The following is a 25,294-nucleotide window of genomic DNA, read 5'->3' on the forward strand; positions in this document are numbered from 1 at the left end:
GAAAAAGCATTTGATCATGTGGATCGTTCTTTCTTATTTTCCACATTGCGGGCATTTGGAGTTTGGAGCATTTTGTATCATGGGTGAAACTGCGGTACAAGAGTGCATGTTGTGTAGTTAAGGTTGGGGGAGGACTGAGCAGACCAGTCATGGTCGGGAGAGGGATGAGGCAAGGCTGTCCTATCTCGGGACTATTGTATAGTTTTGCTATCGAGCCTCTCCTATTGAGATTTAGGAAATTTGAAAGGTTTGAAAAATGGATGTGTTGAATTTTTTATTTGTGTAAATTTTCATTTTTGTTGTTATTTTAATTATGTTTCTGGTAATATCTTTTCATGGTTTTTAACGTAAATGTATATTGGGATCTTTTGTCAAAAGGTGGGCAAAATCAAGTTTCTTGAAAGTCAAAGTCTTCTTTTTCTTTCGGCTGGTCCCGTTCGGGGTCGCCACAGGTGTTTTTTTTTTTTTTAGCAAACTCCATGGAGGCTTTCATGTGTCTTGCACTGAGGAGAGGCTTCCGTCAGGCCACTCTGCCATAAAGCCCCGACTGATGGAGGGCTGCAGTGATGGTTGACTTTCTAGAACTTTCTCCCATCTCCCGACTACATCTCTGGAGCTCAGCCATAGTGATCTTTGGGCTCTTCTTTACCTCTCTCACCAAGGCTCTTCCCCCCCCCGATTGCTCAGTTTGGCCGGACGGCCAGCTCTAGGAAGGGTTCTGGTCATCCCAAATGTCATCCATTTAAGGATTATGGAGGCCCTGTGCTCTTAGGAACCTTAAGTGCAGCAAAAAAAATGTTGTAACCTTGGCCAGATCTGTGCCTTGCCACTATTCTGTCTCTGAGCTCTTCAGGCAGTTCCTTTGACCTCATGATTCTCATTTGCTCTGACATGCACTGTGAGCTCTATGGTCTTATACAGACAGGTGTGTGGCTTTCCTAATCAAGTCCAATCAGTATAATCAAACACAGCTGGACTCCAATGAAGGTGTAGAACCATCTCAAGGATGATCAGAAGAAATGGACAGCAACCGAGTTAAATATGAGTGTCACAGCAAAGGGTCTGAATACTTAAGACTGTGTGATATTTCAGTTTGTCTTTTTTAATAAATCAGCAAAACTGTCAACAACTCCGTTTTTCTGTCAATATGGGGTGCTGTGTGTACATTAATTAGGGAAAAAAAATAACTTGAATGATTTTAACAAAGGCGGCACAGTGTCAACTCTAAATTGCCCATAGGTGTGAATGTGAGTGTGAATGGTTGTTTGTTTCTATGTGCCCTGCGATTGGCTGGCGACCGTTCAGGGTGTACCCCGCCTCCCTCCCGAAGATAGCTGGGATAGGCTCCAGCAGTCCGTGACCCTAGTGAGGATAAGCAGTAAAGAAAATGGATGGAGGGATGTATAAATATGCCCTCTGGATACCTTAGTGGCCAAAAATGCCTTATTGGCATTAAAACTACAGCTTACCAGCGCATATTTATACATTACACATAAAAAATGCTCATGCAGTCAAAGCAATATTGTTTATAATCTTTACATATGCAAGACTCTAATGACTACCGACATCATATCACTTTACTATTTATTGTGCTTAAAATAATTTAGTTGTTTTTTTTAAATTTGTAATTAAAATTGAAAATATTTCATTGATTCATTTTCCGTACCACTTATGCTCACTCTGGTCGCGGGCGTGCTGACGGCTAGCTCAGCTGACCCTTAATCAATATAATTATTTCAAAGGGTTTAAATCCCCAAAATTATTAATGTATGATGATTTAATAGCTGTGTTTTTTTGCATGTACAGTGAACCCCCACATATTCCAGGTTCAGCATCCATGGATTCACCTTTTCTTTTTATTATTTTTTATTGGTGCAAAACATACAAAAAGCATTTTAAAAACATGTAAGATCAAAAGAAAAGTAAAAAGAATTAAAAAAATTTCACTGAGAAAAGAAATTCGTGTAAAATGATTTCAAAACAAACAAAATTGCTCGAGGAGTGCACATGGGCTGGTATTAGGCTTTGGCTGTGGTTAACTTTTGGTTGCATGCATACATTATTTTACAAATGACATGTTATTTGTTTTTGGGTAGTGGGAAGGCAGGTGGCTCAACCTTATACTGCATCCACCATGCTATTCCATGTCGAACAACTTCTTATACTCTATCATACCATTTTTTGATTAAGTACAATTTCAGTCAGACTGACATGTTTAGGTTTCAGTCGGACTATTTTGTTCACTATGTAAAAATAGGAAACTAAAAGAAGACAATATTTTTTTAATGACTTTTCTCTTTTTTGGGCATTTCATGTAACAGTTTTTGAATATAAAATCTGTGTAATGTAATCTTGCAAACTGAGAAATGCTGAGCGGAAATACAAAAGAAATAAATTAATTACAATTACGATACCAGCAATCTCCATGCAAATTCATTTTTAGGAGCTGTATGGTGTCATATGCTGACATGATGACTGCACAATCTATTTGGATATTTAAGAAGTGCATTGAGGAGCTCAGAAATTCCACGTGACACGCTCACTGGAGGCTTCTCAGCATGCACACACTACAGGAAGTTCTCTAGTTATTATTATCGACTGAACTTCCACTTTACTTAAGCAACCATCAAAATGTTGAGTTATGCATTGATGGTCAAACTACGAAATTAGTTCAGAAAAACTCAATAGTCAATACCAATAAAAGACAAGGATCCCATAACGATGTGACAATGACACCACAGGATCACCTTAGATGCAATATATGATGAGTGCTCAATGTAAGTTCATCGGACCTTTTATGGCTATTCCAGCAAGTATACTGTATGGAATATGGACATTTTATTACTTTGTTATACTTCAAACACAAATATTGAGTAATATAGCAGTAAGCAGGAAGAGGCACTTAGGTCCAGCGCTCTAGTGAGAGTCACTCAGGTATGCGCCGCCCTCCAGTGTAAGGTCTGGGAGCCTTCGTCAGAATTTTCTAGTATTTAACATCATAATTGGCTTGCATGAGGGCTGAATGTCATCCTGAGCATGTTCAATATGTTTAGCTTTTTAAAGAAGAGTGTCAATTTGACAAACCCCCCCCCCCCCAAAAAAAATAAGGTGGATAAAGAATTGTTATTTTTATTTGCAAGAATTTTAATCCTAAAGTAGGACTTTTTACTAATATTTTAACCATTGTATTTACTACTTCCACACAAAACGGATCAAATTCTGTCCACCTGAACACGCATGCATCATGTTATAATTATTTTGGTAACGTGTTGACAAATACAGTAGATACATGACAAAATTCTCACAGGTGTGTGCTGAGGGAACATATTCACATATTCATATTGTATTATTTCATGAAAAAGAATCAGCTAGTTTACTAATCTGTGTCTACATAGCTGTATTCCAGCACTGTTAAACAGATACATACACCTCCAAGGACTTAGTATATCGTGTACTAACATTAGTTAATCAGCCCTTAATAAGGCATTCAAACCCTGTTAGGTCATGTTGATGTGAATCATGTAGTTAATTCTTTTCCATTGATTGTCTACTTGACCTTAATTTACATTACGTTCCTCTTCATTATTTCTGTTTCTAACCCAGTATGTCCAGATAGACTGGTGCGGCTTTCATCAGAGATAATAGAGTCTTCTGAATCTCCTTCATGTTAAGGCGCTGTTGTGGTTCTCTCTGCCAGCAGCCGAGCATAACATCGTAGACTTCTTGCGGACAGAGCTTTGGGCGCTCAAGTACCCTGCCCTGAGTTACACACTCAATCACCTGGAAGAAGGATGACGAAGACTTTAGGTTATAAAACACAATATATTCATTAGAACCTATTATTATGTATTAATACACTCTTACTCTACTGCAACCCCAATTCCAATGAAGTTGGGATGTTGTGTTAAACATAAATAAAAACAGAATACAATGATTTGCAAATTATGTTCGACCTATATTTAATTGAATACACTACAAAGACAAGATATTTAATGTTCAAACTGATCAACTTTCTTGTTTTTAGAAAATAATCATTAACTTAGAATTTTATGGCTGCAACACGTTCCAAAAAAAAGCTGGGACAGGGTTATGTTTACCACTGTGTTACATCACCTTTTCTTTTAACAACATTCAATAAACGTTTGGGAACTGAGGACAATAATTGTTGAATAATTATTTCCCATTCTTGCTTGATGTACAGCTTCAGCTGTTCAACAGTCCGGGGTCTCCGTTGTCGTATTTTACGCTTCATAATCAACATTGTCCCAGACTATTGCACTAGTCGCTTGAAGTCTCGGTGCCCTTTGCACAATGGTCATTGCACCGGACAATTGCAATATTAGTCATTCGAAGTGCTAGAGGACTCTGCATCTTTTTCCACAATTGTCCAAAAAAATAAAAAATAAAATAAATAAATGAAATAATGTACCGGCATTACCAGATAACTAGCAACCCTTTATTGTTCAGTGAGTGTTTTTCTCAATGTCTTTATGTCTCAAAATTGTTCTGTCAATTGACTGTCTGTTGTCGTACTAGAGCGGCTCCAACTACCGGAGACAAATTCCTTGTGTGTTTTTCGGACATACTTAAATAAAGATGATTCTGATTCTGATTCTGATAATGCGCCACACATTTTGAATGGGAGACAGGTCTGGACTGCAGGCAGGCCAGTCTAGTACTCACACTCTTTTACTACGAAGCCACGCTGTTGTAACACGTGCAGAATGTGGTTTGGCATTGTTTTGACGAAATAAGCAGGGGCGTCCATGAAAAAGACGTTGCTTGGATGGCCGCATATGTTTCTCCAAAACCTGTATGTACCTTTCAGCATGAATGGTGCCTTCACAGATATGTAAGTTACCCATGCCATTGGCACTAACACAGCCCCATACCATCACAGATGCTGGCTTTTGAACTTTGCGTCCATAACAGTCCAGATGGTTCTTTTCCTCTTTGGCCCGGAGGACATGATGTCCACAATTTCCACAATAATTTTAAATGTGGACTCGTCGGACCTCAGAACACTTTTCCTCTTTGCAGCAGTCCATCTTAGATGAGCTCGGGCCCAGAGAAGCCGGCGGCGTTTCTGGGTGTTGTTGATAAATGGCTTTTGCTTTGCATAGTAGAGTTTCAAGTTGCACTTACGGATGTAACGCTGAACTGTATTTATTGACATTGGTTTTCTGACGTGTTCCTGAGCCAATGTGGTGATATCCTTTACACATTGATGTCGGTTTTTGATGCAGTGCCGCCTGAGGGATCGAAGGTCACGGGCACTCAATGTTGGTTTTCGGCCTTGCCGCTTACATGCAGTTATTTCTCCAGATTGTCTGAACCTTTTGACGATATTATGGACCGTAGATGATGACATCGCTAAATTCCTTGCAATTGTACTTTGAGGAACATTGTCCTTATACTTTCCACTATTTTCTCACACACTTGTTCACTAAGAGGTGAACCTCGCCCATCTTTGCTTGTGAATGACTGAACAATTCAGGGAAGCTCCTTTTATACCCAATCACGGCACCCACCTGTTCCCAATTAGCCTGTTCACCTGTGGGATGTTCCAAACGGGTGTTTGATGAGCATTCCTCAACTTTCTCAGTCTTTTTTGCCACCTGTCCCAGCTTTTTTGGAACACGTTGCAAAATGCAAGTTAATGATTATTTTCTAAAAACAATAAAGTTTATCAGATTGAACATTAAATATCATGTATTTGTATTAAATTAAATATAGTTTGAACATTATTTGCAAATCATTGTATTCTGTTTTTATTTAGGTTTAACGTCCCAACGTCATTGGAAATGGGGTTGTACATATTACATGGACATTTTGTAAAACAGATGCAACATTCGTGCGTAGTCAAAAAAGTATATTGACAAAGGGTGTTGGTTTGTAAATGATGGAAGTTAAGATAAGATAAATGGCAGTAAATGGGGTGGATGTACAGATCCATCCATCCATTTTCTGATTCGCTTATCCTCACTAGGGTCACGGGCGTGCTGGAGCCTATCCCAGCGATCATGGGCTGGAGGCGGGGTACACCCTGAACTGGTTGCCAGCCAATCGCAGGGCACACATAAACAAACAACCATTCGCACTCACATTCACACCTAGGGGCAATTTAGAGACTTCAATTAACCTACCGTGCATGTTTTTGCCGTGCATGGAGTGCCCGGAGAAAACCCATGCAGGCACACGGAGAACATGCAAACTCCACACAGGCGTGGCCGGGAATTTAACCCCAGTCCCCAGAACTGTGAGGCAGACGCTCTAACCAGCCACCGTGCCGCTACAGATCCAGTGGTTTTTAATTAAATAAACCACCCAAACCTGTAAAATTATCCAAAATGTTTTCCAGCACCTCTGGTTTGGAGTATTTGGTCCATCAATCCACTTTCTTTAGAGCTTATCCGTATTAGGGTCGCTGGTTGGCTTTGGGCAAAAGGTGTGTTGCACCCTGAACTCGTCGTCAGCCATAAAATACATGCAAATGCACAATAGACTTTGTCAAATGCATACAAATGTCGGTGAGTTTTTACCTCGTTATTGGCCAGCTGGAACCAGGGCTGTTTGCCATTAGTGAAGATTTCCCATAGAACAACTCCAAAGCTCCACACATCAGTCTCTGTGGTAAACTTCCTGTACATGATGCTTTCTGGGGGCATCCAGCGAATAGGCAGCATCGTGTGACCTCCCACCTAACCATACACACACACACACACACACAAATGTGCATAGTTTGTAAATTGTGTGATGAAGATAGGTTAAAAATGTAACCCAGTTAAAATATCTTACTTATCAGCTATAATATTTAATATCTGAAGTACATCATAGTAAACAATAATAGCCCTTCTGCCTATTGAACATGTGCAGTACAGTGTATTGTACATCCCTTGTTTATCGCGACAGATATTTTCGGACCACCCTTGCAATTGGTGAAAGCCGTGAAGTAGTAATCACCTTTAAAAAAGATATTTATGCACATTTTCAAGCTCTATGAACCTCCCCAGATTTTTATTAATCTTCCCCAAAATTCTATTCTATTACCATACTCTTATAAACACTTTCTATACTCTTATGCCTAGATCAGACTACAGGATTTTAGCCCCGATATTGGTCCGATTAGCTATTGCGGCTGATTTCCGAGATCAGGCCCGACATATTTTGTCAGGAACGACAAAACTTGTTATGTGACATAATCCACGACCAACGATTTGGCCCTACGATAGCCCAACGACGCCAAAATGAAAAGTCAAGCATGTTTGATTTTTGACATCAACGACAGCTGTCCGACAGCACACCTTCACATCGACCAATAGGATTGCGTATTCTGACCGGCGCATCGCCTCCCGTACTTGCCGTTATCAACATACTCGGTTGCCGTTGTCAACATTTATTCATGTGCACAACCCAATGATTACCGAAACTTTAGAGCATGATTCGACAGAACGCCGGCATTTTTACGTACAACCGTTAGTGCTAGCACTAGCTTGCTGGCTACATAACGTTTTGTTGCCTGCTTGCGAGCAGTATCGTATTAAAAGTATGCGAACATACCTCAAGCAATCCTTGAACCCCCACACAATACATTGGCGCGGCGCGTTGTTGTAACGAGTGTATCTGGTCGCGTTTGACCGGTGACACGTTTTCTGGTTCCGCCTCTTCGACAGTGTTTGATTTGACAAGATAAAGCCCAGTGATCGTAAAAATGGGATGCGGTGGTATTGGAATACATGCTGTGTTGTGTTGCCTCTGTCTGCCCGAGATACGGCAAGATTTGATGCCAGTAGTCTGACATATTGCAATCGGGAAAATTTGTCTTGTAGTCTGATCCAGCCATTAAACACAGTTTAAACTCCTTAAAATCCATCATCACCACATAAGTCCGCATAAGCGACATTTGAGAAAATAAAGTCTTCCTCCCATTCCAGATGGGTGCTTCAATCATTTTTCAAAATCTTTCTTCGGTAGAAGTCAATTGGAAGGGGAACTACATAACGAACCAGTTAGAGTTTTGCAGTTGATCACATGTGCATGTGCATTGACGTGTGAGCCAGATGGCTGCCCCATATGGCAATCGAGTTGTTAATGCTATATTTAGGATGAATGATAGGCTATCTATTTTTTCTCCATGCACGCTACCATTGCAGTAGTGTGCACATGCATGAATGGATAAATAAAAGTAGCGAACGGCATGTCGATCATTGTAACGGTGTAAAAGTATCGATCCTTCTTCACATAAATCCATCAATTTTCTGAGCCGCTTCTCCTCACTAGGGTCGCGGGCGTGCTGGAGCCTATCCCAGCTGTCATCGGGCAGGAGGCGGGGTACACCCTGAACTGGTTGCCAGCCAATCACAGGGCACATAGAAACAAACAACCATTCGCGCTCACAGTCATGCCTACGGGCAATTTAGAGTCTCCAATTAATGCATGTTTTTGGGATGTGGGAGGAAACCGGAGTGCCCGGAGAAAACCCACGCAGGCACGGGGAGAACATGCAAACTCCACACAGGCGGGGCCGGGGAATGAACCCGGGTCCTCAGAACTGTGAGGCTGACGCTCTAACCAGTCGGCCACCGTGCCGCCTCTTCACATAAATACTCAAGTAAAAGTAAAAAGCACATTTAAAGTACTCTGACAAGTACAGTTTATCAAAAATTTTACTTGAGTAGTTGTAACGGAGTAAATGTAGCGCGTTACTACCCACCTCTGGGACTGGTCGATCTTGATTGACATATTGGGCACCCCTGTGCTAGATGCACAAATTTCTGTACATATTTTAAATATGAACAAATATGTATGACCTTACCCTATAATAATCAGTGCTGTAAATGTCTCTTGACATGCCGAAGTCTCCTATTTTCACCTGGAGGACATTCCCTACCAGACAGTTTCTGGTAGCCAAATCACGGTGTACAAAGTGTTGCGATGCAAGGTAGATCATTCCTGCTGTGATTTGACTGGCTATGTGAAGCATCTGGGACAGTCCCAACTCCCCGTTAGTCTGCAGCGGCTGTCCGTCCACCAGGATCATGGCATCTGGTCCATGGGCTCTAAGGAGGGTTTCAAATGGTTAGGAAATAGTTCAAAGAGATCTACTGAATTTTGGCTTTTCATTTCAAGTCTGCTCTCTAAGAATATTGTTGCTATAACCTCACACAGTTGACAACAACTTTTGGAAATCAGATCTTGTGACACACACACTCTCCCACCAATTTGTGTCCTACACTGAGCAGGATTAATGAACACAAGGTTGCCGGCCAGGATGGCCTCCACTGTCCAAGTGCCAAAACACTCCAACATCAAAAGACTTCCGCCCTGTTGCACTTCATCTGCACATCACAAAGTGCTATAAGAGGCTGGTTCTGGCTCACATGAAATCCTGTTTGCCACACACACTGGATTCCCTTCAATTCATCCACCGCTAGAAAAGGAGCACTGGGGATGCCGTTACTTAATTGTGCCTTTTCTCACCGAGAGAACAACACCTATGTAAGAATGGTGTTCAAAGACCTCAGTTCAGCATTCAATACTATCATCCCTTCCAAACGGATCACCAAAGTCAGTGAGCTGGGCATCAACATCTTACTTAGCAACCGGATACTGGACTTTCTAATTAAAAGACCCCAATATGTCAGGTTAGACAACCATATGACTTTAACCCTTATACTAAACACTGGTGTTCCACAGAGCTATGTGCTGAACCCTCTCCTCTACTCATTCTTCACCTACGACGGCACACTTGTACATGGCTCTAATGTCACTGGCAAGTTTGCAGACGGCACGGTGATTGGCCTCATCAGCAGCAATGATGAGTTGGCCTACAGGGAAACTTTCCGGCGCCTGGCTCAGTTGCGCACCAACAGTAATCTGTTCCTCAACACGAAGAAGATGAAGGCGCTCATTGTAGACTTCAGGCTGACCAAAGGTAGTGCACACACACCCATCTGTATCAACGGGATGTTGAGTGTGTCTCCAGCTTTAAATTCCTAGGTGTCCACATCTCTGAGGACCTGTCTAGGACCTTCAACACCTCAAACCTCAGGAAGGCCCACCAGCTGACTGAATTAGCCCCATCTGTCCTCTCATCTTGGTAAGCTTCTATTGCTACGCCAACAAGAGCATCTACACCAACTGCACCTCAGTGTGATATGGCAATTGCTCTGTTGCTCTCCAGAGGGTGATGAAAACTGACCAACGCACCACTGGTTCTTCATTCCTTACCAAGGATGCTGTCCAGCACAAAAAATGTATGTGGAGGGACAGCTTTCACCCCAGGCACTATCTGTTGCCCCTCCTCCCATGTGGAGGGCCAGCAGGTTCAGGAACATCATCTTCCCTGCGACCTTTACCCTGCTGAACTCAACAGCCCTGTGATAGGCCTTGTGGTTAACCCCCCCCCCCCCCCCCCCACAAACACCATCCTCCAGTAACTGTGCTTCCTCCCTCCACCCTGACCGAGACGGCCATGCACCTTCTTTTAGCCACTGAATTTTTGCAATAGCAGTATTGCTGCTCATATTCACCGTCTTGACACTGTTTCATCTACCATTCATACACACACACTGAAATTTCTACTCTCTTTGCACATCTGGCTAGACGCTTATCTGCATTTCTTTGTCTCAGCACTTAGCTCAATTGTAATCAAATTTAATCTAATCTCATCAAATCTTATCACTTCATGATATTAAATAAAATCCCTATTTATGATATCAGAATATCAGATATCAAGTTCTATACACTAGTTTGTGTTAACAAGAACAAGATATGAGAATACCTCAAGATCTACACATTAGTTTGTTCGTGTTAACAAGAGCAAAGACATCATCTGCATGAGGCCAAATTGAAAAAAAAATACTGATTTTCTGAACCTGTTCAACAGTGAGGGAAGAATAGGGCAAGAAATCAAAAGGTAGATGACTGCAGCGCCTGCAGTGATATGGACTCTGCATTGGTCTGGTCCTGGTGAAGTAGCTGAACCCAAAGGCAAAGCTTTTGATTTACTGTTCAATCTACATCCTCACCCTCAACTGTTGTCATGTGATGTGGGGAGTGACCAAAATTAAGTCCCCTCAGGTGTTGTCTCGGCTGTCCCTTAGCGATATGGTGAGAAGCGCGGAACCGAGAGCGACTCAGATTCGAGCTGCTACGACTCTCAATCTAGAGAAGCCAGATGAGGTGGTTCGGACATATTGTTAGAATGCTTCCTTTGTGAGGTGTGCCAGACTCAGCTCAGGAGGCCAAGGTATCTTCTGTATCTTCTGACTGACTCACTGACTAACTCACTGTTGCATTAGTACCATATACTCTAACAATCTCCAACTATACTTTTTACATTTTTATTTGCTCACCTGAGAAACTTATTCAAATCTCCATGCTTCATGTACTCAAAGACCATGATGAGTGGATCTCCATCAACACATACGCCATAAAATTTCACAATATGTTCATGTTGGAGATTAGTCAGCAGCTCAGCTTCACGTTGGAAATCTTTCCTCGCTGATAAATTGGGGTCCTTCAGAGTCTTGACAGAAAGAAAGAGCAGTGTAATTGTATCATCAAATCAAATGTTAAATCAAGTGTAGGGTTGATTAACACTCGGGGCTCGTTGGGTTCCAGGTTCAAATTGTTAGTCGTTGCTCAAATGTCTATACAATTCATTGGCCGAAATGTGCATGGATGGAATAATTGCCCAAGCAGTAATTCAGTGACTAATCATCATAAAACTTTGACGATACCTACAGAACATGGTGTAATGTCCCCCAAAGCATTTTTATTCCAAACCATTGGAACAATGTCACAAATGAAATATTTACCTAAAGCAAATACCGTGTTTGAGATACTGTGCAAGTCTAGCTCATTGTGCTGTACAAAATAGCATCTGGATCATAGAACAAAAACACTAATGCCAATACTGCTGGCAAACACAAATTAAAAATCAAATATGTATTATTTCCAAAATAATGGTTTGAGATCTAAGAAATATCTCAGTGTTAATCAAAGCTGATCCGTATGAAATATATTTTGTAAGTGTGTAGTATAGAAAGTTGATGGATGGATGGATGACCACTTACTCGGAGTTCATTATTGAAACTCCAAAAAACAAGCATATGATTAACGATATGCGATTATGATTATAGCGGGTATATCGACTAATAAAATAACTTGACAAGGATTATTCACTCTTGCTTTTTCTCTCTCACTCTTTCTCCCTCTTTCTCTCTCTCTCTTACCTTTACAGCTACAAGCATTTTGTCCATTTTTGGGCAAAGAGTGTAACATTCTGCTAAGAAGACTTTGCCGAAAGCTCCTTCTCCAAGCTCCCTCTTCAAAATAATGTCCCTCCGTTTTAGATGCTGAACATCTTAAAGACAGAAACAAAAAAAATACTGTTTCCAAAAATGCAACACCAGATTAAAAGGTTCATAATAAGCATTCATTACACTTAGCTCAATGACTGGGGTCTGATGAAACAGGTACATGACTATGTATATCGATATCTGACGTTAAGACATAAAAAAAGTTCACCAGGCATCCCTGAATCACATCTTTGAGTCTATGACAAGATTGGCAAAAGCTGGGCTGTGTGTGTGTGTATATACACGCACACACACACACACACACACACACACATATACATATATATATATATATATACATATATAAATGTATATATATATATATATATATATACATATATAAATATATCTATATATATATATATATATATATACATATATATATATATATATATATACATACATACATACATACATATATATATATATATATATATATATATATATATATATACATATATATACATACATATATATATATATACATATATATACATATATATATATATATATGTGTATATATATATATATATACATGTGTATATATATATATATACATATATATGTATATATATATATATATATATATATATATATATGTGTATATATATATATATATATATATATATATATATATATATATACATACATACATACATATATATATATATATATATATATATATATATATACATGCATACATACATACACACGCACACACACACACTATATAAACTATCAGTGAATATCTAATACTATTAGGGAATATTTAACACCAACAAGAACACAGCATTCTTATAGAGTCACTTTGCATGCTGGGAATTAGTCCAACTCTACAATATATAATTTTTTAAGTTACTGTAACAAAATGTAAGCCTATATTGAAGATACATTTCTTCATCAAGACTTTTCCAGCGCGTGTCATGGGACGTTTTCCGATGAGTGATCAAGCCTGTGTCTACTGACTAGCTGGCTACTAATGCTAGTTCAACTAACAATGGAAGGAGCGTGGAAGACAGGACTAAAACACAGTTAAAGTAAAAGTAAAGGCTGAATCGATCGCAATAACAGCTGATAGATGGACTTTTTGTGCTACACAAGGCTTACATGATGTAACGACACACTTCATCACGGAGAATTGAGGAATAGTGAACCCTGTCCTGTCCTCCTCCAAACATGCATTGTGTACAAGAGTCCACAGCCGCTCGGCGGTGTGGCTGAAACACTGGAAGCAGCTGTGGAAGAGTGGAAAATCAGCAAATCAGACGTCCGCGGTCCTTGTTCGTTCGTGACTACAGGCAATCCTAAAATTATTGCTAATGCGGTAGAACTGGCTGGATGTTTCGCAAACACTGTTTAACGGGCTGTGTACAGAGATGATGCGCATGCAGGTGTTGCAACTCCTGGCCAGAGTGAGACTGTAGAGAGATGTTTATTTTGTAACTTTTTATTATTTAATTTATTTACTTTGGCGGCACAGTGGACGACTGTTTAGCGCATCTGCCTCAGAGTTCTGAGGAATGGGGTTCAAATCCCGGCCCCGCCTGTGTGGAGTTTGCATGTTCTCCTCGTGCCTGCGTGGGTTTTCCGGTTTTCTCCCACATCCCCAAAACATGTATGAATTGGAGACTCTAAATTGCCCGTAAGAGTGAATGTGAGTGCGAATGGTTGTTTGTTTATATGTGTCCTGCGATTGGCTGGCGACCAGTTCAGGGTGTACCCCGCCTTTCACCCGAGGATAGCTGATAGGCTCCAGCACGCCCGCGACCCTAGTGAGGAGAAGCGGAACGGAAGATGAATGAATGACTGAATGAATTTCTTTACTTTCGTTACTTCTCTTTTGTTTCAATAGTTACATTGTTACATTCTATGGCAAGGAGAGTAAGTTTGTTACCGAAACTTTCATCCACCCATCCACCCATTTTCCGTATCGCGGTTATTCTCACTAGGAATGGTTCAGGTCCTATCTGGAGGAAAGGAGTTATTTTGTAACCATTGGAAGTGCTCAATCTCATCGAATGGCAAATGACCTATGGGGTCCCTCAAGGGTCAGTTCTCTAGTATAGTTTTCTGCGTCACAGAGAGAATTCACATGGCTGGCTGCGGTGTTAACACAAAGATGAATACGGCACACAAGTCTCTGGTGTGTAACAAGCCATTTTTGGTACAGTAACAGTTTTTTAAAATTATTTTTTTGTCATTCTGGTCTGGTCGATCGGGAAGGAAACAGTTCCCTAACCACCCACAATGCGCCATAGTTCAGTCGGGTGGTTTTCTTGAGCGGCCCATCGGTCGTCCACTGGTTTTGACGCGATTCAAAATGATAATCTCCGTTGCACGCCGTTTTCACGTCCCAGTTTACATTCAATCAAAATGCACAGAGGCTTTCCCCTACGGTGAAAAAACATTTCCGGCTTTGTGAGCCGTGCCGCTGCCGTGCCGCGGCTCAAGCCATATAAATAGGACGTGAAGCATCCATTGTTGTTTAACATCAATGCTAAACTATATTCATAAAGAAAAAAAAGAGTAAAAACCTACATGTCCGCCATTGTTAAGACTTGTGCGAGTTCTGCGTCCTTAGTTGTGTTTTTAGATACGGTGTATTGACTGTGTATTCTGATGACAACTAAGGGCAGGTTGACTTAGAGGTTTTATGTTTTGTTTTGGGTTTAACCAATATAAGCTTGAATTCAAACCAACTGGGGTTTACAACCCACCAAACGAGCCTAAGACACTTTCTTTTATTGAGGACTAATTTTTGTCATCATTATTTTGAGTGAATATATTTATGTTAAGTATTTTGAGGCATTTATTAAATACGGTCGTAGTTTTGCCTAAAAGTTACATCATCTCTGGGTCTCATTATTACGGAATAGGCTATTTAGTTTGGTATTGTTATTTGGAAGTATGCTTTTAATTAGATGCACCGGCATGGTATCCACCTGACATCAAACGAACCCAAGCACCCGCCATTCTACACAGCATGGGTGCTACATACATACACACACACACAGACACACACACATATACATATATATATATATATATATATATATATATATGGGCGAGTTGAATGCAACAAAGCATGGCTTTTTATGATGTTGCTGAACTGGCAGAATGGTTTCGTTTCTGTAGCTCAGTAATATGCTTGTTTGCCTCTTCCACTAACACTTACAATTCCATCACTTCATTCAAACCACTCTTTAAAATGTGGGATAAAAAAAAAATAATAATAATAATAATAACAATTATAATTCTGATGACGGAACTGTGAGCTTGTTGAGAGAATGAGTAAGCAAGAGAAGGACATCTTATATTGTTAAGTACGTTTGCGCATTATAATTCTGTGCTTGCGCAGTGGAAACACATTTATGGGATGTACCCATGTGCTCATGAAAGAACACACACGCACGCATGCGCACACGCACGTACACACACACACGTGTTGTTTTCTTTAGATACGGTAAGTGTACGTACAGGTGGTAGATTTCTTATAGTTTTGTCCATGTTTGAAGTACTGTGGATTCTCAATAATGGGAATCCTGTTCAGGCCAATCGTCACAGCATCCAGTCCACCATCCAATGTAGATGGTCTGATAATCCCATGATTTCCATGATGAAGTGGACTCGTGGAGTCTTCTTCACCACTTATCACTGCTGCTGGACCTAAGACAGTAAGACATGGGATCATATTTATTCTCAAGGCAGGGACTCAAAGTCGAGACGCTGCTCCTCCGCATAGAGAGGAGCCAGATGAGGTGGCTTGGGCATCAGGTTAGGATGCCCCCCGGACGCCTCCCTGGTGAGGTGTTCCAGGCACTTCCCACAGGGAGGAGGTTCCGGGGACGACCCAGGACACGCTGGAGAGACTATGTCTACCGGCTGGCGTGGGAACGCCTCGTGGTCCCTCCGGAAGAGCTGGACGAAGTGGCTGGGGAGAGAGAAATCTGGGCTTCCCTGCTTCAGCTGCTGAATGGATGGATGTTTTAAATGAAAATGTAATTTTGTTTTAAATATTACAGTATTACCGCATCTGGCCTGACCCAAACAAGGGAGTCAATCCTTATTTTACTCTGCGTCTGTTTGAAATTTTCACAACACTTGATACGTCTTCTATGTTAATTATTAATGGGAGCATTACAGTGCTACATACCGGTTTGAGATATGAACTACATCTTTTTTTTAGTGATTTTAAGTGGTTTCCCTGATAAGATCCCGTCTTGATGAAAAACCTTTCAAAACTACTGCTCACAATACTACTGCACCCATATGCAATATTTGTAACTGAAAACTGAAACTGAGAATTCCTGCGAACCTGGAAATTTGCTGCTGTTACCCCTCTTTTTCAAAAGGGCCACAGCTCAGATCCAAACTGTTACACTCATCTATCTCTATGTTCCATTATCTATCAAATGTCAACAAAAAAAAAATCAGGCTACTTTAACTACCCATTTCCTTACCTCATTGCAGAACCAGCCATGATTGTACCTCTGCAGTCTGAAGTATTAAGTAAAAACATTAGCGCCATAAACAGGATATATAACTGCACAGATCTTTTTATTGAGTATGCGTAGGCTTTGGATTCTCTTCACCACAACATCTTGCTCAGTGTGCTCAAAGATATTGGACTCTCAGAATATTTTCTGACATGGTCTAATAACTGTTGATTAGGTTGTGTGTGCTATTGATTTATTCATTCATTTGTATTGTGATTATTACAATTATCCTGAAAACATAAGTCACTGATGGTGTAGTGGTACACTCGCGTGGCTTTGGTGCGGGCAGCGTGGGTTCAGTTCCCACTCAGTGCCGGTGTGAATGTGAGTGCGAATGGTTGTCTGTGTCTCTGTGTGCCCTGTGACTGATTGGTGACCAGTTCAGGGTCTTGTCCACCTTTTGCCCGAAGTCAGCTGGGATAGGCTCCAGTGCCCCACGACCCTGAACAGGATAAGTTTTGAGAATTGATGGATGACAATATCCAACCATTCTCCGACTTCCTGACACCACAGAATCAACAATTTGCCCTCTCCAAGTAAAAACAAACCAACAAGTAAAGCATTATGGTCTACTACTCGATCTAGTCTCTGGTGCACCTTTTAATACTCACCACTGTAATCTACTTCCTTTGCTCAAATTTGCGATCACAGATCCACTTCTACTTCTACTTAGTTAACTATCCATCCATCCATCCATTTTCTGAGCCGCTTTTCCTCACTAGGGTCGCGGGGGTGCTGGAGCCTATCCCAGCTGTCATCGGGCAGGAGGCGGGGTACACCCTGAACTGGTTGCCAGCCAATCGCAGGGCACATAGAAACAAACAACCATTCGCACTCACAGTCATGCCTACGGGCAATTTAGAGTCTCCAATTAATGCATGTTTTTGGGATGTGGGAGGAAACCGGAGTGCCCGGAGAAAACCCACGCAGGCACGGGGAGAACATGCAAACTCCACACAGGCGGGGCCGGGGATTGAACCCGGGACCTCAGCACTGTGAGGCTGACGCTCTAACCAGTCGGCCACCGTGCCGCCTTAGTTAACTAATGTATTAATATTACAGGTAGTTCAAAAAATATACGATTGGTAGAACTTCTGTTAACTTGAGAATATAGTGCCATTGTGCTCATTTGCCATTGTACACCAAGTACTTTATTTTTACATTAGACTTTATAAACGATGATTTTAATGTATTGCTAATAGCACTGTTGTGTGAGGCTCTCATCATTGGCACTCAACTGATTTATCTCATTAAATACAGGTAATGGGTTATAAAACACAAACTGGCCTCCTGCAAAAGGCAGCCACAATGCTCCAAAACAAAAGTCGAAAAGTTTTAGTATGTACTGTGAGCCATATTAATAATATGACAAACCTTTTCAAATTAAATATTAAAGTTGATTAATGATAGTTTGGAAACCTACCTTTCATGCCTAACTTGGAATTTCGCCGATACTTATTGATCAGGAGGATGATAATCACAAGCATCACACAGGCAAACCCTGCAAGTCCGACTGCTATAGAAACCTGCAAATGAGAGGATCAGAAAAAAAAGGTTTCGAGCAAATCAACTGGCGGACATTCAAAAATATGTTTCTTCATTTTACACTAAAATGTACAAATCAAGTTATCAGGTTAGCGATTGTGACACATTTATTGAATCAGTAAAGAAATTCATCCATCCATTTTCTGTACCACTTTATCCTCACAGGAAAGAAATTTACACCCACAATTTCAGAATTTTGAAACTAAGTTGTGAACAACCTATCACCAAAATTCTAGTCTACAAAGTCTACAAAGCAATTCACTCAATGAAAAAGGCTAAATCCCCAGGATGTGATGGAATTTCTGTGGAATTGTATATTCTTTTTTTTGAATGTTATTGGAGATCATTTATTAAAATCATTTAAAGAATGTTTGTTAAGAAATGAAATGTCAACGAGTATGACACAAGGTGTAATTACTCCAATGCCCAAACCGGACAAAGATCAGCTCCTAATAGAAAATTGGAGACCTATCACACTTTCAAATTTACCGTGTTTTCACGACCATAAGGCACACTTAAAAGTCTGCAATTTTCTCCAAAATGGACAGGGCGCCTTATGTGTGCACCGAGTTCCAAAATCTGTAAATGTTGTTGTGTGACTTTGATGAGCGCTACGCTTGACTGACTGGGAGCATTTCCTGCCGACACGCTGCTTATATAGAGCAAAGGCGGACGTGACTGAGGACAGCATGCGGACGTTAAAGGGGGAAGGGTGCGCGTGACAGAGGACGCTAAAGACACGCCCCCAGTAGGTATATAGTGCCGGTATGTGCATCGGTTTGGCTAAGGACCCCCGAAAATGGCACCTACTAAGAGACACGCTTACGAAGCACAGTTTAAACTGCAAGCTATCAGTTACGCGGAGGAACATGGGAATCGAGCAGTCGCGAGAGAATTCAAGATCAACGAATCCACGGTTCGCAAGTGGAGGAAGCAGGAAAACGCCGGCATCGTTGCTGAACAGCCCCCCGGCAACGAGACTGACTCCGACGAGTACGAGAGGGAACCCGGCGTGTTTGATGGAGAACTTGCCTAGCTGTTCATTTCGGATACAGAAGATGAGGACTTTGATGGATTTGTGGATGAGGATTTGATCAAAAAATAACGTGAGTAAATTGTTAAATACTTCAATAAAGTACAACCGGACTCAGTTTTGTTCCCGCTGCCTTTTTAAAAACATTGTTTTACCGCAAAAACTTGTGTGGACGCATATGAAGAAAGACAAACAAAAATAGCCAGAAACATAAAGCAATGTCACTGAGCAACACTATAAATTGTGGGCCTGACCAGAACTGAAAATTTGGCCACAGTGTTTGCTGACGGGCATGTCCCAAGAAGCCGCTAGTTAGAGGAGTTTGGGGGTTATCGGGGCATGGGGGGGGGTTAGTTGGGATAGTGGTGGAAAGGTGGGCAATGAAGGGAAGGTAGGGACCGACGACTGCCAGAAACCCCATGCCACAAAGAAAAGAGCTCCACAGCCATCACCCTTCAGGGTTAGCTCCCTGGCCCACAGACAACTCCCCAGTACCTAAGAGCCCAAAGCCCCAAGGGGACCATATAGCAGAATCTCATCCCACCAGGAAGACAGGCCACTATGCAACCTCAGCCAATAATTTTCCGATTTTCTGTTTGTTTTGGAGTGCTTTCAAAGTGTCTGAAAGGATCATATATTTGTAGAATTTTATTTTTCATTTCTTAATATTCATACTTACTTATCTGAGAAGTTTGAAGGGTGTTACTAGTTTCTCTCTCTCTCTCTCTCTCTCTCTCTCTCGCTCTCTCTCTCTATATATATATATATATAGTTTGCCGCGTGTTACTAGGTATGTTGATTCATGGTCTTTTTACATTTTTATTTATTTTTTTTACGCAGAACAGTCATTCACCAGCGACGCCGGACAACAACTTCATTGTGACCACCCCAGGAAACGCACCCTCCAGAGACATATTCCGCACAAAAAAATTCAAATACAATAATGCATCCGAAGAAGACTTTTAGATTAAAGTGAAACGTCTTCAACTAACAAGAAGCGTCCAGTTGCCTCGAGCCAAGCATTGTGTATTACCATGACCTGCATGACTGAGAAGCTTCACCGATAGACCCCTCCTCGTATATGTAGCAATAATGACACGATGAAATGCTAAATATACACAAAAATAAATAATACATTTTCACTCACCCCAAAAGTGTCTTCGTGTGGGTTGTGACGTTCTGCCATTGGGCTTACTTGAGAAAAAACAAACAAATAAAGACAAGATTTCAATCCGTCAATCCACCTGTTCATAGTAGAACTTATTAAGTATATTTTTGAAACTGTTATTCCATTTCATATACAACTACTTTAATTATTTTTTTAGATTCATGTGAATGTAATTTTAGATATTTTCAAACATTTAAAACATGTTACAGGAATCAACAAGTGATGCGAAGCAAAATTATGAATGCCCAAAAAAGTACCACAGACAAACAGACGTAATACAATGACTTTGACATTTTCTGAGAAATAACTTACCATAATCATAATCACTTTCTGTAACTGTGAAAGAAGTCAGAAGATTTGAGAAGAAATAAATTATATTCGATTAGCATCAGGTAAGTCATAGATAAAACGTACCTGTAAGTGTGGTAACAGTATCTTGCTAAGGCATTACACGGCTCTATATTTTGTGCAGCATCTGTGTCATGAAGTATAGTTACTGCATAATTTCATAATAATAATAATAATAATGCGGCATGGTGGACGTCTGGTTAGAGCGTCTGCCTCACAGTTCTGAGGACCGGGGTTCAATCCCCGGCCCCGCCTGTGTGGAGTTTGCATGTTCTCCCCGTGCCTGCGTGGGTTTTCTCCGGGCACTGCGGTTTCCTCCCACATCCCAAAAACATGCATGGTAGGTTCATTGACAACTCTAAATTGCCCATAGGTGTGACCGTGAGTGCAAATGGCTTTGACACAATTTTTTACAGAACAGTCCTGAACTAAAAAAAATTACAAAAAAACAAGGGTTAGGCGGACATGTTTAAATAAGCACTCTCTGGCATCCCACAGCGCCACAAACTTGTCTTCCATTTCTGAAATCCACCAAACGTTTTGTTTCAAGTATGTGAACTGAGTCATTTTACTGGTATGCTTTTATATTGTAGGGTCTGATTTTGACATGTTGGCGCTGAAGTTTACCAAGTGTTGCCGAAGGGACCGGAGGCCGGAGTGTTGTGCAATTGTTATTATGTTAATAGAGACTTTCTTTGGAAAATACTTCTTCCCATCTGGAGAAACAACTTGTACAAAATACGGCATCGGGTAAGACAGTGGTTTTCAAACTGGGGGGAGCGCCCCCTTGCGAGGGGGGGGGGGGGGGGGGGGGGTGGGTCTACCATGAACAGTTTTCATTATTAAGTTACACCAAGCAGATGGAGCTAATTTTACTACCGAGCATCTTAAAAACACCACCAAAAGAGGGCTGTTAAAAAGAATGTAAACAATACAGGAACAGATTTTCACCGCCAGCAAGTTTAAACGCAAAGCAGATGACGAATCAACAAGTAAGCCGACCAAAGCAAAGACGCGACCGGCATTACCAGATAACTAGCAACCCTTTACTGCTCAGTGACTGTTTTTTTTGTCAATGTCTTTCTGTCTAAAAAGTGTCCTCTGTCAATTGACTTTCTGTTGTCATACTAGAGCGGCTCCAACTACCGGAGACAAATTCCTTGTGTGTTTTTTGGACATACTTGGCAAATAAAGATGATTCTGACTCTGATGAGGAGAGACCACAGTGTGTGCTGTGTCTCAAAATACTGGCTGCTGACAGCATGAAGCTGTACAAGTTGAGACGTCATTAGAAGACTTCACATCCCGAACACAAAGATAAACCCACTGATTAAAAAATTTAGTGACTGTCGTTCACAACAAAGTTTCTTTACTAAAGCAGCATCAGTGTCATCTAACGCCCAAAGTGACATACAGAGTTGCTGAGGAGTTAATACTTCTGTCTGCTATTGATATGGTTTCCTCCATGATCAATGAAGTTACAGCAAGTAAGCTAAAGGCAATTCCTCTCTCAGACAACACTATTGCGAGGAGCATTCATGACATGTCAAAAGACATAGAGGAGCAGCTTAACGACAAAATACGAGATATACGTTTTGCTCTGCAGATGGATGAAGCGAATGACAGTAACAATTTTTTTTCTCTGATAACATATGTCAGATTCACTGATAATGACGACCAGCAGGAGGATTTGCTTTTTTGCAAATGTGTAACCGACAGAGTGGTTTAAAATTGCAGATGCATACCTGAAAAGGCTGATCTGAACTGGAAGGACTGTGGGCATCTGCACAGATGTGGCTCAGGCAATGGCTGGGAAACGAGGAGGCCTGCAAGCGCTTGTCAAGCACGTTGCTCCTGATGCACAGTGGACTCACTGCGTTATCCACAAAGAAGTGCTCACGTCCAAACAGCTGAGCGCTGAACTGAGCGATGTAATGACGCACATCATTGCCACAGTGAACTACATTAAAACAAGACCCGTTAAAGCCTGGATTTATGCCGCACTTTGTGACGAAATGGGCTCTGATCACAGCAGTTTCGTTCCACAGCGAGTCTCGGTGGCTGTCACGGGGTAAAGTTTTATCCCTTGTGTTTGAACTGCGGGATGAGATCCGAGTATTCTTGAAGGAGGAGGGGAATGATCTTAACCACAAGTTTAAAGACAACAACTTTGTCATGACGTCATTGATATCCCGAACAAGCGCACCTGAGTGACAAGAATTGCTGCCTCTGCTTACTTGTATCTCGAACCATAGAGGTCCTGACAAGAAGCATGGGAACATCCTTGCCAGGAGTTTCCACAGCAGTCTGTTTGTGCCTCCCCAACGTTCCCGTCGGGATGTTGTGTGTCACACGGTGGTGTGGAGAGGCATGCCACAGTGCCGGTGTGAACATTGGTATTGAAGTTCGGAATGCATGTAGAACCAGAGGAGCTCCAGGCAGCAGGGAGACACCGCAAAGCTGATGATAACGGCTGTTGGTGGAAGGAGAGTAGCCGTTGGTGCGGGGGGGGGGGGGGGGGGGGGGGGGCGGTTTGTGGCTTCTTGGCGGGTGTAGTGGAGTCATCTTGGTGCAAGGGGGGATCTGTTACTCAAATGGATGTGGTGTATGGAAGAAGAGCAGCCAGCGACGACTACCAACCAGGATTTACGAGGTAGACGAGGTAGAGAAGTCCATATCATTCCCTTGGCGAATGTCATGGTAGTCGTCAGAGCCGGTTCCGGAGGTGCGGTGACAGTGGCTTCAATTTGGGGGTATTACATGTGACTGTGTCCATCCGCAGCTAAGCTTCACGGAGTTGATATAGATTGGAGATTAGTCCTTCCAGCTCAGCAACTTTCACTGTGAGTAGGGAGCAATCGCCATGATTGCAGTGTCAAAAGCCACTTACCTCTAGCTAGCCACCGGCTATCCACTGGCTCGCAAGTTAGCTAACTTGCAGCTTGCGTCCGAGTCCATGTTTAGTCTGTTTTCCAAAAGTCAACGTCGTAAACCAGGCAGGAGACAATGGGGAAATAGTCCAAAGACGTTACAAATCCGATGTGCAGGAGTAGATTTGGAAGTAAGCATTTAAAGACGTTTTTAGACACTCATGCGGAGCTATTGTCAGCCAAAGCTCACGCCAAATCATACCAAGCAAGAGTCAAGTCCATCCATGCATTTTCCATACCGCTTACCCTCACTAGGGTTGCGTGCGTGCTGGAGCTTATCCCAGCTATCTTCGGGCGAGAGGCGGGGTACACCCTGAACTGGTCGCCAGCCAATTGCAGGGCACATATAAACTAACAACCATTTGCACTCACATTCACACCTACGGGAAATTTAGAGTACTCAGTTAACCTACCATGCATGTTTTTGGGATGTGGGAGGAAAGCGGAGTACCCAGAGAAAAGCCACGCAGGCACAGGGAGAACATGCAAACTCCATACAGGCGAGGCCGGATTTGAACCCGGGTCCTCAGAACTGTCCTAACCAGATGGCCAACGTACCGCCGCAAGAGTCAAGTAATCATCAATATTCCAACTTTGTTCATTAAAACTTGCGCAACTTCTCGATTTTACTCACTCGACAATATACTGTACGGTAATATGATAGCTAGAGCGGACTATAATGACTATAATAAAATAAAATAAAATAAAATTATAAACCCTAACCCTATTATTGTGTTCCTATTGGAAAAAAAGAAGGAAATAATAGCTAAACATGAGAACAAGTTAGATTTAGACAAATAAAACTAAAACTAAAGCTCCTCTAAGTTGTGGGTGCTGTATTGTTCTTCTTGCTTGTACATCTCCTCATGTAAGTAAGGAAATTTTTACATACCATGCAATGTGACCATGCACCAACTTACCATCGAAGGGCTTGTCAAGGAAGTGTCCATTGACAGTACTGGTGACCACCCCCAGATAGTTTTTAGCTTCCAGGGTGTAGTTACCGTTGTTGTGATGTGTTGGGTTTTTGAAAGTAAGGCATCCCTCAATGTAGTCCTGGTAAATATCCATATCAAGACGCAAATAATCAGTGTGGGAAATTTCCTGCATTGATAATAAAAACAGATATGATCAGTGACAGGATTTCAGAAGTTGTATCAAGTGTCATTAACCAATCACACGGTGTAATAGTCACAATGATGTGATGCATACATCAATATGAAAAACTGATGTCAATTACCACTTAATTAAAAAGAAACAAAGGCTAGTGTGCAATAGTGTGCTGAGTGTAATCAGAGTACTGCCATAATACCGACTAAGTAGTAATGTAAATGTCATATTAGTGTAATTTTAACTGACTGATCAACTACTTCTGTAATAAAAATGAAACACTATTGTGTTTTGTTCAT

At 41.4% G+C, this 25,294-nt stretch overlaps 1 protein-coding gene across 3 annotated transcripts in view; it reads right to left on the reverse strand.

The window, feature by feature from the left end:
• Positions 1 to 1,863: 1,863 nt before the first annotated feature.
• ntrk3a (neurotrophic tyrosine kinase, receptor, type 3a) overlaps positions 1,864 to 25,294 on the reverse strand; it is a 59,901-nt gene continuing 36,470 nt past the window's right edge. For all 3 annotated transcript variants that reach the window (XM_061773220.1, XM_061773222.1, XM_061773223.1), the window contains 10 exons: positions 24,806 to 24,989; positions 20,920 to 20,943; positions 20,587 to 20,633; positions 18,285 to 18,387; positions 15,843 to 16,031; positions 12,240 to 12,370; positions 11,358 to 11,530; positions 8,816 to 9,059; positions 6,543 to 6,701; positions 1,864 to 3,780 (listed from right to left, as the gene is read on the reverse strand). In XM_061773220.1, the coding sequence (XP_061629204.1) occupies positions 3,595 to 3,780; positions 6,543 to 6,701; positions 8,816 to 9,059; positions 11,358 to 11,530; positions 12,240 to 12,370; positions 15,843 to 16,031; positions 18,285 to 18,387; positions 20,587 to 20,633; positions 20,920 to 20,943; positions 24,806 to 24,989 (1,440 nt within the window). In that variant the 3' untranslated portion in view covers positions 1,864 to 3,594. The remainder of the gene's footprint in view (positions 3,781 to 6,542; positions 6,702 to 8,815; positions 9,060 to 11,357; positions 11,531 to 12,239; positions 12,371 to 15,842; positions 16,032 to 18,284; positions 18,388 to 20,586; positions 20,634 to 20,919; positions 20,944 to 24,805; positions 24,990 to 25,294) is intronic.

Source organism: Phyllopteryx taeniolatus, chromosome 5 (assembly GCF_024500385.1).
Source record: "Phyllopteryx taeniolatus isolate TA_2022b chromosome 5, UOR_Ptae_1.2, whole genome shotgun sequence".
NCBI classification, from domain to species: Eukaryota; Metazoa; Chordata; class Actinopteri; order Syngnathiformes; family Syngnathidae; genus Phyllopteryx; species Phyllopteryx taeniolatus.